Genomic DNA, 217 nt, shown 5'->3' with positions numbered 1-217 from the left:
ACCGCATCTCGTCAACTGGCACAACTCCGTGCAGCACCAGCAAGTGCTTCGACTTCACCGCCTTTGGAAACACCAGACCTGAAAAATAAAAGCAACTCAACTGTGCAGCAGCAACACAACTGCCCTGCTGCAGCAAGCTGCAGCAAGCTGCAGCAAGCTGCAGCAAGCTGCAGCAAGCTGCAGCAAGCTGCAGCAAGCTGCAGCAAGCTGCAGCAAG

At 55.3% G+C, this 217-nt stretch overlaps 1 protein-coding gene across 1 annotated transcript in view; it reads right to left on the bottom strand.

Moving 5' to 3' along the window:
- The window catches only part of ETH_00007250 (uncharacterized protein), a gene marked incomplete at both ends in the record, with an annotated part of 3,218 nt that overhangs the window by 543 nt on the left and 2,458 nt on the right, over window positions 1–217 (bottom strand). The window contains one exon of the mRNA XM_013376818.1: window positions 3–78. Within this exon, the coding sequence (XP_013232272.1) occupies window positions 3–78 (76 nt within the window). The remainder of the gene's footprint in view (window positions 1–2; window positions 79–217) is intronic.

The sequence above is a fragment of the Eimeria tenella genome, genomic scaffold, assembly GCF_000499545.2.
Source record: "Eimeria tenella Houghton genomic scaffold, Eth_scaff40, whole genome shotgun sequence".
Lineage (NCBI taxonomy): Eukaryota > Apicomplexa > Conoidasida > Eucoccidiorida > Eimeriidae > Eimeria > Eimeria tenella.
This window is presented reverse-complemented; position numbering and strand designations above follow the sequence as displayed.